Raw genomic sequence first — 13,144 nt, forward strand, 5'->3', positions numbered from 1 at the left:
CAAATGAAACTGACCTGTAGAAAAGGTAACTTGAAAAGAGACATTGCACAGAGTTTTGTAAACCAAGAAATCTTTAAAAAATAAAAAATAAATAAAATTTTAAAAGAAAAGAAAATATGACACAAGCGAAACTTGCTGTATTATATATTTTGGGTGCTAATATCACAGCAACTTTGGTTTAACAGAACATAAGATATACTACCTTAGTAGGCCCCTACAGATCTGGGATAAGGTGGAGTTCCCATTTCAATGGGTGGTATTTCCAGGCAGGTTTGAACTTTGGCATCAAATTTATTTTTAAAAGGCACTGATTATGTATTCCTTACTCTAAAGCAGGGGTAGGCAACCTAAGGCCCATGGGCCGGATGCGGCCCAATCACCTTCTCAATCCAGCCCACGGATGGTCCGGTAATCAGTGTGTTTTTACATGAGTAGAATGTGTGCTTTTATTTAAAATGCATCTCTGGGTTATTTGTGAGGCATAGGAATTCGTTCATCCCCCCCAAAAAAAAATATAGTGCGGCCCACCACATGGTCTGAGAGATGGTGGACCGGTCCATGGCTGAAAAAGGTTGCTGACCCCTGCTCTAAAGCAACCTCCCCCAACCTGGTATCCTCCAGTTGTTTTGCACTACAATTCCCATCAGCCTCTGCTGGCATGGTCAATAGTCTGGGATGATGGGAGTTGTAGACCAACAAAGCTCTAAAGGCACCTTGGGTGACAAAAATGTTGCAGTAGCAAAATTCTCAACATTTCTTCCAGTACATCACAAGTCTTCTAACCCAACCCAAGTGGAGGCCCATAGTTTACAGCAGGGGTGGAGAACTTCTAGTCCGTAAGCATAATTAGCAGGTGTGCATTTTTGCGGTGTTTGTGTATGTTTTTACAATCAATCAGTATAGAATTTTTGTGAAATAAATAATTAGGTCTGTGAGGCCTCATTTGGCCCACAGGACTATTTCAACTAAGCCATGCCTGTCTGCCCTACATCAAGTGTTGACCAGGTAAAGGCGTGGCTCAACTGAAAGGGGTTTTGAGGCACTTTTGTCAATCAGTGGAATGGTGGTGCCTGAAATATCCTAAGCAAACTGCTGTGTGCAGGGCTTTGCAACACCTGACAATCAGCTTATCATTGGGTCTTGTGAAGCCCTATGAAAAGTGCTCTGCAAGACCAATGTGGGGAAAAGGGCCACCTGATGTAATCATGATGTCAGTGGTTCTACTCACTTTCCAAAGTTGGCCCGCAAGTGGTGGGAGAGATAACACTGAGGAATAACAACAACAACAACAACAACAACAATAATAATAATAATAATACATTTTATTTATTATCTGAGCCAAAACCAGGCTCAGAGAGGCTAACATCAAATAAATAACATATTACCATAAAAGCAAGCAATCAATTAAAACACATCCTACATCCTAAAATCAAGTCAGAATCAAAGTAAAATCCAATCAGATGGCAGCCTGCAAAGTAGGGATGGGGACCTTAAATGCTCACCAGGAAGAGGCCACTCCCATCCACTAGGTAATAAGTTGCATTATCGAACTGCTGTCATTGTAATATTGTCATGTCTACATTAGGCAGTTTCATAATATTTGTATCTTAGGAAGGAACTCCTCCAGCACTGGAGCTCTGGGCATTGACTGGAAACTGTCTATTTGGCATTTTACTACAAAAGCCAAAGAAAGTTAAGAACACAGGAATAAAAATGAGACCGTGAACAGCCCCAAACAAGATCACCAGAAACATTATCTTAAAAAAGGTTCTGAAGATGTAAGAGGATGCCATGGAGAGTACAATAATTCCCAAGATAGTGGAAACAGCTCCCTGCGTAACAGGGTACCCAAGGCGGTACAGAGCATCCACAGCCTTGTCATTCACTTTGTCTTTCTCACTGGCAACAAAATTGTAAGAAATATGAGCAGAGAAGTCTACGGAAAACCCAATGCAAATTACAAGGTTGATCATGGATATGGAATCGAGATTCACATTCCAGAAGGCCATGAAACCAGCTACACCGACAATAACAGAGGCAATAGCAAAGGTTACCCACAAAGAACAAAGAGGATTGGGAATGAGTAGTAAGGAAATGAGTAGCATGGCTCCAGCAGCAATCACAACAGTTTGAACCGTGTCCTGAACGATCACAGTATATTGATCAAAGTATATAAAAGCTGGATGATAAACCATTAATGGTACCTTGCAGTCCTCAGCAAGGTCTCTCAGCTCAATTAAAAGACTCTTCTCATCCACTGCAGTAGTAACATTGACTGTCTGTATGAAAAAACGTGACGCTAATATTTCTGTAGCAGTAACATTAATATCCCACTTGAAGTCTGGATTAATTCCAAAGAGGTTGGCTAAATTGTCAATGAAAAGCCTACGGTCAGCTATACTGAAAGACATTTTTTTAGCGACATCTTCGTAAGTTCTTAACCAGGACACTGATAAATCCTTGCTGATGTAGGATGATCTTTCTAGTGCATTCATACACTTTTCAATATCTGCACGGACAGATGAATCCCAATAAGCTTTGCTTTCAGTAACAACCACCATAACCCTTGGGCCATATTCTGAAAAATATTCCTCTTCCCATTCATAATACTGGATGACGTAAGAACTATCACTAGCTAGATTTCGAAGATCTATACCTTCTTGGACTTGAGTGCAGCCAAAAATACTACTAGCCAAGTACATGAGATAAAGGACTACCACAAGCACCTTGCTACAGGTGTGCATAAGGAGGGGGCCATAATGCTTTCTAAAGAATCCATTCATGGGGTGTTCAGTCTCTGCTCCAGTGGACTCATCAAAAGACCCTCCTACACAGCACATGTTATATGCGCAGCCCTGAGAATCCTGAGGTTCATTGTTCACTTTCATGAATGTGAGAAAGTGTCTGTTGCTTTCTTCTCGTCTCCCATTTAAAGCAAGAATGGCCCCCAAGAATGTCAGGTTATATATGTAGCAGAACACAAAGGCTGTTCCTGTATACTTGCAAAATGCCTGAATGGATGGGAATGGAGTTGCAATTCCAATGTAGAAGGCTAAAACGTCTGTGAGGGTTGTGATGGTAATGGACACGGCTGCTTTTCTGTAGGTGTCAGCCATTCGATCTCTGACACTGTCCTTCACTTGAGTCTGCTGCCAGCAACACACCAGGATGAACATATCATCAACACCAACCCCTGAAGAATGCCAAATATGTAACATGTTAATTCCTATACGTCATGCGAGAAGAGAAATACCTTGGTCTTCGAATGGATTGCCTCCTGGAAAAATCGGCTCCCAAACACCACAAACCCATAGATATGTAAGAGAATTTTCACCCATCATCATTCTTAAATATATTAATGAAAAGCCCAATGGAGAAGTCAGGAGGAATGTGTACATTTGCTCACTTACCAAGGATAAGAAATGGCGAATTTGCAACTGTGACAACAAACGGCACCCCACAAAAGAGCAGCAATCCAAAGCTGCTGACGACGGATAAGCCTGCTGTCAGCACCCCAAAAGCTGCAACCCACACTTTTGTCCGTACACAGTCCAGCCTGGAAAATAATAATAATAATAACAATTACCACAACAATAAAAAAAATATTATTTATACCCTGCCCAACTGGCTGGGTTTCCCCAGCCACTCTGGGGAACTTCCAACAGAGTATTAAAATACATGTCTATTAAACATTAAAACCTTCCCAAACAGGGCTGCCTTCAGATGTCTTCTAAATGTAATATAATTGTTTTTCTCTTTGACATCTGGTGGGAGGGCATTCCACAGGGCGGGTGCCACTACCGAGAAGGCCCTCTGCCTGGTTCCCTGTAACTTGGCTTCTTGCAGCGAGGGAACCGCTAGAAGGCCCTCAGCATTGGACCTCAGTGTCCGGGCAGAACGATGGCGGTGGAGACGCTCCTTCATGTATACTGGACCGAGGCCGTTTAGGGCTTTAAAGGTCAGCACCAACCCTTTGAATTGTGCTTGGAAACGTACTGGGAGCCAACGTAGGTCTTTCAAGACCGGTGGTCTCGGTGGACACTCCCAGTCACCAGTCTAGCTGCCGCCTTCTGGATTAGTTGTAGTTTCTGGGTCACCTTCAAAGGTAGCCCCACATAGAGCACATTGCAGTAATCTAAGCGAGAGATAACTAGAGCATGCACCATTCTGGCGAGACAGTCTGCAGGCAGGGAGGGTCTCAGCCTGCAAACCAGATGGAGCTGGTAGACAGCTGCCCTGGACACAGAATTAACCTGTGCCTCCGTAAACAGCTGAGAGTCCAAAATGACTCCCAGGCTGCGTGCCTGATGCTTCAGGAGCACAATTGCCCCATTCGGGACCAGGGAGTCCCCCACACCCACCCACTCCCTGTCCCCCAAAAACAGTACTTCTGTCTTGTCAGGATTGAACCTCAATCTGTTAGCCACCATCCATCCTCCAAACGCCTCCAGGCACTCACACAGGACCTTCACCGCCTTCACTGGTTCCGATTTAAAAGAGAAGTAGAGCTGGGTATCATCTGCATAATGATGAACACCCAGCCCAAACCCCCTGATGATCTCTCCCAGCGGCTGCATGTAGATGTTGAAAAGCATGGGGGAGAGGTCAGAACCCTGAGGCACCCCACAAGTGAGCCCAGGGGTCTGAACACTCATCCCCCACCACCACATTCTGGACACCTCACAGGAGGAACAGAACTACTGTATAACAGGGCCCCCAGCTCCCAACCCCTCTAGACGGTCCAGAAGGATGTTATGGTTGATGGTGTCAAAAGCCACTGAGAGATCCAGCAGAACTAGGAAACAGCTCTCACCTTTGTCCCTATCCCGCCAGAGATCATTGACCAGTGTGACCAAGGCAGTTTCAGTCCCATGATGAGGCATGAATCCCGACTGGAAGGGATCCAAATGGTCCGCTTCTTCCAGGCATGCCTGAAGTTGTTCAGCAACCACTCGCTCAATCACCTCGCCCAAGAATGGAAGATTTGAGACTGGGCAATAGTTGGCCATATTGTTGTTGTTGTTCAGTCGTTCAGTCGTGTCTGACTCTTCGTGACCCCATGGACCAGAGCACGCCAGGCACCCCTATCCTCCACTGCCTCCTGCAGTTTGGCCAAACTCATGCCAGTCGCTTCGAGAAAACTGTCCAACCATCTCATCCTCTGACGTCCCCTTCTCCTTGTGCCCTCCATCTTTCCCAACATCAGGGAATATTGGCCACATCTAAAGATATTGGCCACATCTAAAGATGTTTTTTTTTTTTTTTAAGAAGCGGTTTAATAACCGCCTCATTCAGTGGGTCTGGGAAGGCTCCCTCACAGAGAGAAGCATTCACAGCCCATCGCCCAGCCCTTCGTGGCTAGCTTTTATAAGCCAGGATGGGCAAGTTGTAGAGAGATTCATTCCCCGTGTGCAGTCATGGGTTTGTTGTTTTGACACCAAGACTAGTCAGAAGTGTAAGATGGTAAGGCACAAGGCCAATCCAGTTGCAGGTAGTTCTAAGGGTGGAGTGGGTGATACAGAGGTATACTGTGTGTATGATGTCTGTATGGTTGCTGCAGTTACACTGACAGATGACTGCAGCACAGTGCATGAATCAGGGGAGGTTGTTGAGAGATTCATTCCCCGTGTGCAGTCATGGGTTTGTTGTTTATCACATGACTGGGTATGTGTTTTGTTTCCACAGAGTGGGAAGTGGAAAGTGACGTAGACAGGATGTTTTGTCTTACTGTGTACCCTAAAGTGGGACTAGATATGTAAGTCAAGTTCAAGTTTATTAAATTTGTGAGGTCCATGCCTTTACAAAAAATGCCATAAAAATTAAAATTATTAAAATAAGTTAAAATTCCTGCCGCGCTGTCCCAGCAAAGGACATTGTTCTTTCTCTTTGCTGTGTGATGCTAGAGAGAGGGGGAGCCATGTTGAAGAGCTCCGTGTGTTTATATGTAATAAACTGGGTTAGCCAACATGCTGAGTTGCTGTGGTCTGTCACGCAAGCTGGGCAAAACTCTGCGGATCCAGTAAGTGTATTGATGTCTTCTGACATCAATCACTGAGATGTCTGGGGGCTGCGGAAGGCTGAGAAGCTCCCGAATGATCGCCCAGGAGGGAGGGAACATGTCAGTCGGGCATGTGTCTCTGCCAGGGTCCTACCTGTGAGTAGGTCATTTTCCTGACACAAGGATCAAGGAGACAGGTGGTTGGTTTAACTTGTCCAAGCAGCCTGTCCACATCCTCGGAGGTAACAGATTGTAACTGATTTCATGCAACTTGACTACACAGGACTCTAGCACTCTCCTGCCCCAGCCCTGCTCCCACAGTGGAGTCTACCTCTTCCCGAATCTGAGCAACTTTATCTGCAAAAAAACTTTGCAAAATCGTTGCAGGAGATCTTGGGGGTCTTTACCAGGCCCTGGAGGTAGAGGTGGTACGTTAGATTGTGAACCACCTGAAAGAATCTCCTCCTGTTTCATGCAAATGCAATAGTGGCGGTTAAGAAAGTCTTATTCGCCATTGCCATCACCACTTGGTAGGCTTGAAGTTGAGCTCTAACCCGTGTCCAGTCCAATTAAGAATTAAGTTTTCCATCACCAGCACTCTAGCCGTCTCAACGATCGTTTCATTGCCCTCAGCTCCAGGGAAAACCACGGGGCTGTCCGGGCTCCATGTAATTGGAGGGCGCTTTGGAGCCAGACAGACGATAGCCCCAGTTAGCTCCGCATTCCAGCAGGCCACCAGGGAATTGGCTGAAAGGCCATCAACATGGGATAAAGCATCCTCTACCACTCTTTGGAAAACATTTGGATCCATTAAGTGGTGGGGTGGACCAACTGAATTGGTTCCACCTCCCTGCAGAGGGGAAGGTTCGCAGAGAAGTCTAGTTGCAACAAAGCATATTTGAAGCACATTCTTTCCTTCAAAGGATACTGGGCATGGTAGTTTACCTCTCAGTTACAATTCCTAACAAACTACAGTGCCCAGAATTCCTTGAGAGGAGGAAATGTGCTTCAAAGGTAACACAGTCTCACATTCAATCTTTCTTACAAAGATACAGACTTAATGGCTTTGCCACCAGCCAACTTTTTTGTTTACTCCTTCCCTTTGCTTTACAATCTAGCTGATGAAGAGGACAGGAGAATGAGAAAGTTAGAACATAATTTTGTAACATTGTGGAATATCTATTATGGTTCAACATGGCTATATATACTTTTTATGTTAAAGGCTGGGTATTTGGAATCAAAAGGCCACAACTTTATTGAATTCATATGTAGGTAAACCTTGCCATAGGCATTGGGCATGTATCCCTCTCAGCCCCTTGCTGCGGGTCTGAGGCATGACAGGGTCAGTTAGGAGAAAGATAGAACCAAATCAAAATATGAGTTTACGCAGCTGGTCCCTTCCAAATCGGTGAGGGTAGCTCTATGGCCCCTCCGCCATGCACTTGTGAAATACCCTGTTATTGCGCTTGTGAAATACCCTGTTATTGCTGCCGCATGAAACGGGGGAGTCAATGCTTCACCCCTTCTTCAGGTGTCTGACTAAAGGATTCCACCCAAGGCCTAAACCGCCAAAGTTGGGACGATTGCTATGGGGAAGGCGAAACCTGCAGAGCTGGGAAAATACCTTCCCGGCCCCGCAAAAACAGCAACCATCATACGACCATAGCAACGCCCACAGACCTGGGAAGAAAAAAGGTTAGTCTGCAAGAAATTAATATTAGAGAGAGGGCTGGGTGGGTCACGATCTGGGGCCGACTGAGCTGCTGAGAGCAGCGCCGGCCCGTTTTGCTGTCCGCTCCAACTGCCCTGCCCCCAAAGCTGCTGCGGATTGGCCAGAAATTTCAAACTGGGTTTGATGGGAACCCAGCAGCCACTACGGCAGCCAGGAGGGAGAAGCCAACAGTCGGGGCCAATAGGGCGTGGCTTCAGCAGGAGGGGGAAGCGCCCTGTCGGGTCGCAACTGCCACCCACCTCTGTACCAGGTAAGCGGCCATGATTTTTTAGAAACAGAAGCTGTCAGAAACTGATCCTGCCACTCTAGGCGGTGAAAACATTGCACCTTGAGCTACATATGGGGGAGGCCAATATGGTATAACAGTTGGACTGGGACCAGAGAAACTGGGGTTCAACTCCCCACTCAGCCATGAAGGTCACTGGGTTGGGATGAAAACATGAGGAGTGGGAGCACTGAGGTCTTTGGAGGAAAGGTGGATTACAAATAACAAGGAAATTGTTATACAAATTTATAACAATAAATATTAAACGTAATAACATTATTTCTGATGCAGCTAAATGCCTTATGCATAAATGATTTTTATAAACAAAAAGTCAGATGTGGGCTTCTTCTTGCAAATGTAAGTAATGGTGGGAGGGGGGATACACTCTCACAAAATGAAAAGATATAAATTATTTTTCCAGCAATTACCTTGAGCATGACATAATTGAGAAGGTTATTGTTAAGGTATACGTGATGGAAAACAAAGGGACCACTTCCTTAGTATTTTTTTCAAACTCTTCCTGTCTGGACAATGAAGTAAAATAAGCCACCTGCCATGGGGAGTGGGGGGAGGGAGGGAGGGAGAAGAGAAGATCACATGTTAAATATTTTCTCTCTCTCTCTTAATATATAAATCTAAATGTTCACAAGAGTATAAAGACGGGGCGCAATTAGCAGAATATAAGTGGGACCTGAAATAAATTTTGCAGCATGGAGTGCTCCTGTACAGGGGCCCAGGATATCAAACAATAACACCATCTTTAAAACAATTCCATTACAGATGTAGACTGGGAAAGATCTCTACTTTAAAAGGCTTGCTAAGAGGAAGGTTCTTCAGTAAGCACTTAAAAGACAGCCGACACAGCATCTGTGTACAGTGGTACCTCGGGTAAAGTACTTAATTCGTTCCGGAGGTATGTTCTTAACCTGAAGCGTACTTAACCTGAAGCACCACTTTAGCTAATGGGACCTCCTGCTGCCGCTGCACCGCCAGAGCATGATTTCTGTTCTTAAGTGGAGTTCTTAACCTGAAGCGTACTTAACCCGAGGTACCACTGTAATATTCAAGCAGGGGGAGTAATTCCAAAGGACAGGTGTCACAGCGCTAAGAGCCCAAGTCCTACCTTGTGAGGAACAGACCTCCTGATCCGGTGGTATCTGCTGGAGACCCTCAGTGACTTGACTTGTCATATAAGGGGTGAGGTGGTCTTTCGGATTGCCCGTCCTAAACAGTGCAGGACTTCATACACCAAGGGCTCAAGTTAGCCAGCCATGCCCTCTTTCAGGATAATTCATTTCACCCCGCGTCCCATTGGACACTCAACATTCTGAGGCCACCCAGCAATTCTCAGTCTTCATTAAACTGCTTGGTTGGGTTGGCTGAACAAAGACTCCAATGCCTCATAGGGATGCGAAGGCCTGGAAAAAACCCCCAGAAAAATTTGGAAAAAAAAACCGGTTTTCCCCTGTTTTTCCCCTGAAGCCTTTTTTTGTTTTGTTTTTTCCTGAAAAATTGGAAAAATTGTTTCAATCAGAGAAAACGTTCAGTTTTTAGAAGTCCATAATAACTGTGGTAATGACAGACACAACAGAGTAGATGCAGAAACAGAGCCTGAAACTGATACTGATCATTACAGCTCAGAAAATGATTCTGATTAAATTTCATCCCCATTCATTGAAATTTAGTCCCACTTCCTTCTTCAGTTCTTTTTATGAGAATTTTTTTTAAAAAATACTGTGGAGAGGAAATATGAATAATTGTTAGTTCTGGATTTTTAAAAATTGTTTTTTGTAGGGTTTTTTTTTTGTTCCACATAAACTAGTAAACAGTTCAGGAGATTTTTGCTCCATTTGTTACAAATAGAAATAAATAGTATTTTAAAAGTAAATTCTGTTTGTAATAATTGTTTGGATACATTACATTTTTAATATACTAGTTGTGATAATTTTATGCCCATTAAAATTGTCCGTAGTTATATTTTATGTTTTATGAATGACTTTCAATCTGGAAAAGATTTTCATTCCCCTCCCCCCGGAAAAAAACCCGGGTTTTTTCCGAGCTTCAAAATTTCCAGAAATTTTACATCTCTAATGCCTCAAGTCACTAATGTGTGCACAGCCTATGACTAGCAGAAGCTTCAGCTTAGCACCTCTGTCTGGCTTCTGACTTTTAGAGACAGCCACTAGTTTACATAACTTTTAAAATGGGATTAGACAAATCCATAGAGGATAATAATACCAGTGGCATCCAGTCATGATGCTATTCCATGTCTCCAGCTTCAGAAGCAGCATGCCTCTAAGTACCAGAGTACTAATTGCTGAGAAACAAGAGCAAAAGAGGGATACAGTCCTAATGTCTTGCTTGTGGGTTTCCCATAACCATCTGCTTGACCATTATGGGTAAAAAGGGTGGTCTAATTTTAAATTATTGTGCTCACCAACAGAGGGCCTTGAATCCACTTATTTTAGGACTAGTCTCAAGTTGTACAGAAACTAGTAGTGCTAACAACTGAATGAACTTTCAACTCCCCACCTCTCTGTTAAAAGTTTATTGGAGCAGGAGGAAAACAGAATTCTGAGGGAAACAGTATGGAGCTGAACAATTGTCTCTTTATTTCCCCCTTTATCTGGGGGTGGGCAGGGCAGGGAACAGAAGTCATTAGTCTTCCTGGTAGGCCTGCCAGTAAAACTAACCAAATGTTGAGGACTGGGAGGGAGAAAATCCCATTTCTGCTGAAAGATACATCTTCCATAAATTGTTTAAATGTGCGTATTATACCCCACCTGATATTTATAATAAAATAACTGTCCAAAGGAGGCAGGATAATTAACTTTAAAACAAAGATAGCCTTTCAATAAAATGTCAGGCTGGTTGGATGCTACAGCAGAAGGTGTAAGATCAAAACAATGAGTTCTGTTTAATACAGTGAGAGGAAAAATACATGCTAATAAATGAAAAGCTGCAACAGACTAACCCAAATGGAGTAAAACTTACTGTCTGAAGCAGCTCCTTTACTTTTATTCTGGATGCAAAGAGGCCTTACACTGAACACTATTACTGGCTCCAGTACTCAATCCACATAATTAAAAAAGCTTATTTTAGAGAACCACCAGTAGTTGCACTAATAACAACCCTAGCTGAGAAAACAGATACAGTACAAATTTTGCTTGGGCTTGTTAGCCAACCCTCATTTTTAGTAGCCAGTGAGGTTCTGCTTTCTGTTCTTCAAAGGCTAAGTGAGCAAGTCCTTTTTTGTTTTCACTTTCGCAAAGAAGGGGGAGGGGTTCCTATAGATGAGGAGCTGTGGGTTCTGATGATATGCATTTTGAACAAAATAGCCATCACACTGACATAATCTGGTGGAGGTGTTGCTAGAGGTTAATTCATGGCCCCAAGCTTTTTGCAGTCGGCCCCACATCTCAATCCCCTTGCTCCCCCCATTTAAAAATATTTTGAAAGATTTATTTATAGTGCAGTTGGAAGACCTGAGAAGAATATTATTCTCCAAACCCCAGTCAACCACCATATTAATTTTCTAGAGGCATAAATGCACATCAATTACACATGCAAATTATATGAAAAATTGTGTGCTGGGCGTAGGCTCTGCATCATTTAAGTATTCATTTATTTATCTACATAATTTATTAATCATTTTATTAATCATTTTATATCAAGGGTGGGGAACCTTTTTGACCGGATCTCTCCCCATCCTACGGTCCAACTTTGACATGTGCATAGAGGCCAATGGATCAGCTGGTGGGTGGTCCTTTCTGCTGGGATTTGTTGTATGTGCAGCTGATCTAGCCCTATCTCTACCGGCCCTGTGCCTGACATCACATGTGACATCAGATGTAGGGCAGGTGGGTATGGTTTGGGTAAAATGGCATTATGGGCCAAATGGTGAAGCTTGGCAGGCCAAATTAGGCCCATGGGCTCAAGGTTTTCTGCCCCTGATTTACATCCAAGCATGTCCAAGCAGTGCACAAGCAGTAATTCAGGAAACAGCAAGTACTGTATAAAAGCATAAAATGCATTTTTAAAACCTAGACATTGACACCGGGCATAGTAATAATGTGTATAGTTTTGAAGGAGGCACTCCTTGGCATTCCTGCGTTGCCAGAGATGCTGCAATAACTTGTTTTCTAATTACTTGCTAAAATTAAACGTTTGGCTGCCACTGAATGCCTCCACTTGCTGATGCAGGTGGGTTAGGCATGGGGAACCTTTGACCCTAGTGGTTTGACTTCAGATCCTGTTAGCTCCAGTAAGCATGGCAGCATGCATCGGGCAGACACAGAGATTCTTATCGGTCACATTCCGTAACGTGTGAAGCGGCTCCATCGTGCCAGGAGACGCTTACCTGGATGGTTTCCAGTTTCAAGGATTTCACCACACCCGGGATGCGCTCCAGAAACGTCCGGAGCCAGAGCGCGCTGTCGTTTCTCCGAGTAGCCTCATCCTCCTGCAAGTAGTACAAGAGGCGCAGCGCTTTGGCTGCCCGGACGGGGCGCGCCGTCCCACCCCCGGGGGCCAGGTCGAGGCCTCCCAGAAAGACGCCCAAGAAAACGGGATGGGGAAAGGACGGAGGGGCGTAGAGCGGGAAGGTGAGGTCGGGCAGCAGCGCCTCTATCCGGGCCGGGTCGCCTCCCACGGCGCTCAGCAGCGGGTTGGCGCTGCTGCAGTTGGTGCCAGGGATGCCTCGGGCGCAGAGCTGGGCGAAGGGGAGCGCGGGGTCGCGGAGCTCCCACACCGCCTTGTCCAGCGCCAGCAGCTCGGCGAAGGCCTGCCGGGTGAGGAGCGAGCCTCCGTCGCGGGCCACGGCGATGAAGGCGGCGAAGGAGCCCTCGGTGGTCAGCCTCTCGCCGGAGAAGCGCTGCGCGTCGTCTGTAGTGAAGTGCTCCTGCACGAAGCGCCGCTCTTCCTTGGCGGGACCTTCGAGCGGCGTGAACTGGCGCTCGATGTCGTTGTCCTCCAGGCTCTTCAGGAACCCGAAGCCGGTGCCCAAAGCGGCCGAGAGCACCAAGGGCAGGAACAGGAAGGGCCACGGGTGCGCGCCCACTAGGGCGCCTAGGGCCTGCAGCAAGCGCGACACGGGCCTCTCCACACAGTCCGTGTTGCAGTCGAGGGGCGCCATCGCCTTCTTTCCTTT

At 45.4% G+C, this 13,144-nt stretch overlaps 1 protein-coding gene across 1 annotated transcript; it reads right to left on the reverse strand.

Annotated features, from left to right (window-relative positions):
- Positions 1-1,572: 1,572 nt before the first annotated feature.
- Positions 1,573-13,144, reverse strand: LOC117055885 (patched domain-containing protein 3-like). The gene is made up of 4 exons (XM_033165803.1): positions 12,356-13,144; positions 8,424-8,545; positions 3,411-3,556; positions 1,573-3,193 (listed from the first exon to the last, which is right to left on the reverse strand). Exons 1-4 carry the CDS (start codon positions 13,127-13,129, stop codon positions 1,608-1,610), a joined length of 2,628 nt encoding a protein of 875 aa, XP_033021694.1. The 5' UTR covers positions 13,130-13,144; the 3' UTR covers positions 1,573-1,607.

The sequence above is a fragment of the Lacerta agilis genome, chromosome 12, assembly GCF_009819535.1.
Source record: "Lacerta agilis isolate rLacAgi1 chromosome 12, rLacAgi1.pri, whole genome shotgun sequence".
NCBI lineage: Eukaryota > Metazoa > Chordata > Lepidosauria > Squamata > Lacertidae > Lacerta > Lacerta agilis.